This window comes from Mytilus galloprovincialis, chromosome 14 (genome assembly GCF_965363235.1).
Source record: "Mytilus galloprovincialis chromosome 14, xbMytGall1.hap1.1, whole genome shotgun sequence".
Taxonomy (NCBI): Eukaryota; Metazoa; Mollusca; class Bivalvia; order Mytilida; family Mytilidae; genus Mytilus; species Mytilus galloprovincialis.
In genome coordinates, this window is record NC_134851.1 from 36,575,978 (window position 1) to 36,579,706 (window position 3,729).

Consider the following 3,729-nt stretch of genomic DNA (forward strand, 5'->3'; position numbering starts at 1 on the left):
TGATTCCTTTCACGGATTTGGCTATACTTTTTGGAACTTTTGGATTATAGCTCTTCATCTTTTATATAAGCTTTGGATTTTACATATTTTGGCCACGAGCATCACTGAAGAGACATGTATTGTCGAAATGCGCATCTGGTACAGAAAATTGGTACCGTTAATGTTATTATTCACATCCTCCGTTTTTTACTGATATGCAAATGCTTATATTTTATATGAAAAATAACTTTTAATTTGTCGGAAGTGAGAGAATACGAAACTATATCACAAAGTATGTGTCGTATCAAATTCCATAATGGCATTTTAATTCACTATTGAAATTAAAGAGCCTTTGTATTAAAATAGATATTGAAACAATACAATTTTACACTTTAAAATTGTCTTTCAAATTTAACGAACCATCTTAAACAATCACGGTTACTGATTGTTTTGTTTTGTCTATTTTTTATAACAGAAAATATGGAGAGTTTTGTTTTTCGTATTTAAATTGTAAGTATTTTTGACTAATGCTATTAGAATTTCATATTTCTTATAATGGTCTTACTTGTATTAATATATCCTTATAAATAATATTGATGCAGTTCTATAAAACCATGTGTAATCCACCCTTCTAATTAAGGAAATTACTGTACCAAGTCAGGAATATGACAGGTGTTTTCATTCGTTTGATGTATTTGAGCTTTTTGATTTTGCCATATGATAAGGGACTTTCCGTTTTGATTTTTTTGCTGGAGTTTGGTACTTTTGTTATTTTACTTTTTTCTTTGTCAAATCATTCATGTTACAGCGAGCAGCACGAACGAGTTACAATTAAACGGACATTAGCTACGGTTTTGTTTTGGTTTCAAAAAAATAATTAGTCCAAATTTATCAAAATAAGCTCACAAACATCGATGACGTATTATTGACCTACTAATACAAAAAATACCAAAGAGACAATCAAACTCATATGTCGAAAATAAACTGAAACACACCATGGCTAAAAAGAAAAAAAGGATTACCAGGCAAACATCTGTACACAAAACATAACAAAAAAAAAAAAAACTATAGAATGAGCAACACAAACCTCACCAAAATCTGGGGGTAATCTCCGGTGCTCTGGAACCGATCTATGAGTTTGAATACCCTTTCGGCAATTTCTGTCACTCTTTCATACAAATAAGATGTCTATAATGTGAATTTAACCTTTAATGTAACGTTACTCTTATGCTTCAGTTTCAGACATTAAAAAGATGTCCAGTGCAATAAAAGCAGCAAAGGAAGAGCTAATATGTCACATTTGTAAAAACAATCTGAATGACCCGAAGACATTGTTGTGTCTCCATTCGTTTTGCAAAAACTGTATCCAAGGATTTATCGTTGAAAATGTAAAAAACGCAAAGAAACCAAAAGGTTTCGAATGTCCAACATGTAGACGAGAAACAAGCGTCGCAAAATTCATTGGCAAGGCACCAGGAGAGTGGGCAGACGAGCTTCATACAAATGAGTCTTTGGTCAATATTTTGAAACTTTTAACACTAAGCGATGATCAAACGTCGAGACAATGTCCTTTCCATATGAGTAAAGAAGTTGAATTTTTCTGCGAACAACATCTAACGTTGGCATGTTCCCTCTGTGCAAACATTACCCACAAATCGTGTGAGTCGGTACTTCCGCTTTCAGAGGCAATAAGCAAACGCCGCACGAGCAGTAGCAAGATAATTTCCGGTCTTTCGGAACAAATTACCATGACGGAAAAGGTGATGAACAATAGGCACGTTCAGCTAGAAACAATCGAGAAGACGGAAATGGATATCAAAAGCCAACTCGGTGATATGAGACAAAGGTTTTTGGATTTTTTCAGCCAAATGGAGGGAAGAATTTTAGACAAGATTGCGCAAGCGAGAATGAAAGAGGGCGGAGTTCTCCAAACGGAGATTGATATATGTCACGGACTGCTAAATGAAATTGAAGATTCTATAAAGACTGTGCAAGAAGCATTAGAGTATGCGGATGAAATTAAATTTCTTACTAAATATAATGACCATCTGAAGCGTTATAATGAACGACAACAACGGATAAAATCAATGACTGAAAGTCTTAGGGATATCAGAATATCCTTTCAGGCAAACCGCGAAATTGAACATCATCTATTCCAAATCAAAAGCGTTGGTACATTAAGCATAGACAGAACACGTAGTAAAATAGCTGGACTAGGACAAAACCACCATGAATTTCTTGGTACTAGTAATCAAGATTTCATGTACGATTTTATAAATGTACCGAAGACAGCACGATCAACCGTTGACATTGCATTTGTCAAACCAAATACACATCGACCAACGACATACCACCCGAGTTCAACGTCACTTCCGTCAATAAGATCTATCAGCGAAAAAGGAGATATGACGTCACGAACATCTCGCATGTCCTACATTGAAATACAATCTCAGCGAGACCCACCTCAGGTTGATTATGAAACAGAGCAACCAGGCGTCAGTATCGCATACAAAAGCTCAAAGACGATCAAAGCGACTTTGAAGACTGAACTTGATGTTGCAGTAGCTTTCCAAAAAGAGTGTTCTATTGAAGGTGCGGCTTTTCTGAAATCAGGTTATATCGTATTGTCAGACTCAGCAAACAGTTCACTGAAGCTTCTTAATTCGAAATATCAGTTTCTGACAATGACCAAATTTTCTTCTAACCCTGGCGATATAACGACTGTAGGTGAATTCGACGTCGTTGTGTGTCTCCCTGACACCATGCGCTTAAAGCATCAGAAAATAGAAAACGAGCGCATATATTCTGGAGAGGTTTTGTCGGTTAGCGATAAATGCTACTCCGTTTCCTTCAACAAAGGAACACTTGCTACATGTTCCAGCAAAAGCATTTACGTTTTCCAACGCGACCATAATGCCTGGCTCAAAACTACGACAATTCCGGTACGATCAGAAAGTCTGATGTACATCGCCGTGGATCCATCGGGAGAGAAACTTGTCGTTACTCGAAACGGACATCCAAACACTTCAATTATCTGCATGACAATCCGAGGAACAAAAATTTGGAATTTCTCACACGAGAGTGTCAAGCTTCCTCGTGGAGTTGTTTTCTATGGCAACAGGATTCTCGTGGCCGCTTGGGATCAGCATAAAATACTTCAGATCAGCTCCGATGGTCGTCTTGAAGGAGTAGTCGTAAACCAAGGAATTCAATGGCCATGGAAAATCAGTCTTAATCATCGTGGGGACAAAATGATTGTCTCACAGTGCTACTATAGACTAGCAACGAAAGAGAAAAACTGCTTGAAAATATTTAAACTGAGCAAACCGGAGCCTAAAGAGATTGTTACAGACCGAACAATAGAAGAATAAATAGAGTCCGTAAGAAAAAGTGAAAATAAGAAAATTTTAAACAAAGGAATATTTGAGCACAATTACTTTGAGAAGAGAAATCACACTTGTTCAGTCTCATATAAGTTCTGATGCAATCTATGCGATTGGTAGTAGGTTTAAAGAGTTCTTCTGTCTGTATGAAGAAGAAAATATGACAATTACATATACATTGTATCATTCAATATTGAAATAAAAGAATGCATCTCCTTTTTCTAAATTCTTGTTCACCAACTGTTAAAAACCTCGAACTTTCAGAATGCAGGTTTAAATGAAAAATAATCTAAGCAGAAAGGTAATCATGGCGTTAACGTTTGTTCACATCGGTTGCTGCCCAAAATTTAAAAAAATGTTGTCCAAT

At 36.1% G+C, this 3,729-nt stretch overlaps 1 protein-coding gene across 1 annotated transcript; it reads left to right on the plus strand.

The window, feature by feature from the left end:
- Window positions 1-419: 419 nt before the first annotated feature.
- Window positions 420-3,580, plus strand: LOC143058867 (uncharacterized). The gene is made up of 2 exons (XM_076232344.1): window positions 420-489; window positions 1,216-3,580. Exon 2 carries the CDS (start codon window positions 1,233-1,235, stop codon window positions 3,348-3,350), a length of 2,118 nt encoding a protein of 705 aa, XP_076088459.1. The 5' UTR covers window positions 420-489; window positions 1,216-1,232; the 3' UTR covers window positions 3,351-3,580.
- Window positions 3,581-3,729: the final 149 nt, after the last annotated feature.

Coding starts and splice junctions, on each gene's coding strand:
- LOC143058867 (XM_076232344.1), top strand. CDS start 1,233: ATGTCCAGTGCAATAAAAGCAGCAAAGGAAGAGCTAATATGTCACATT.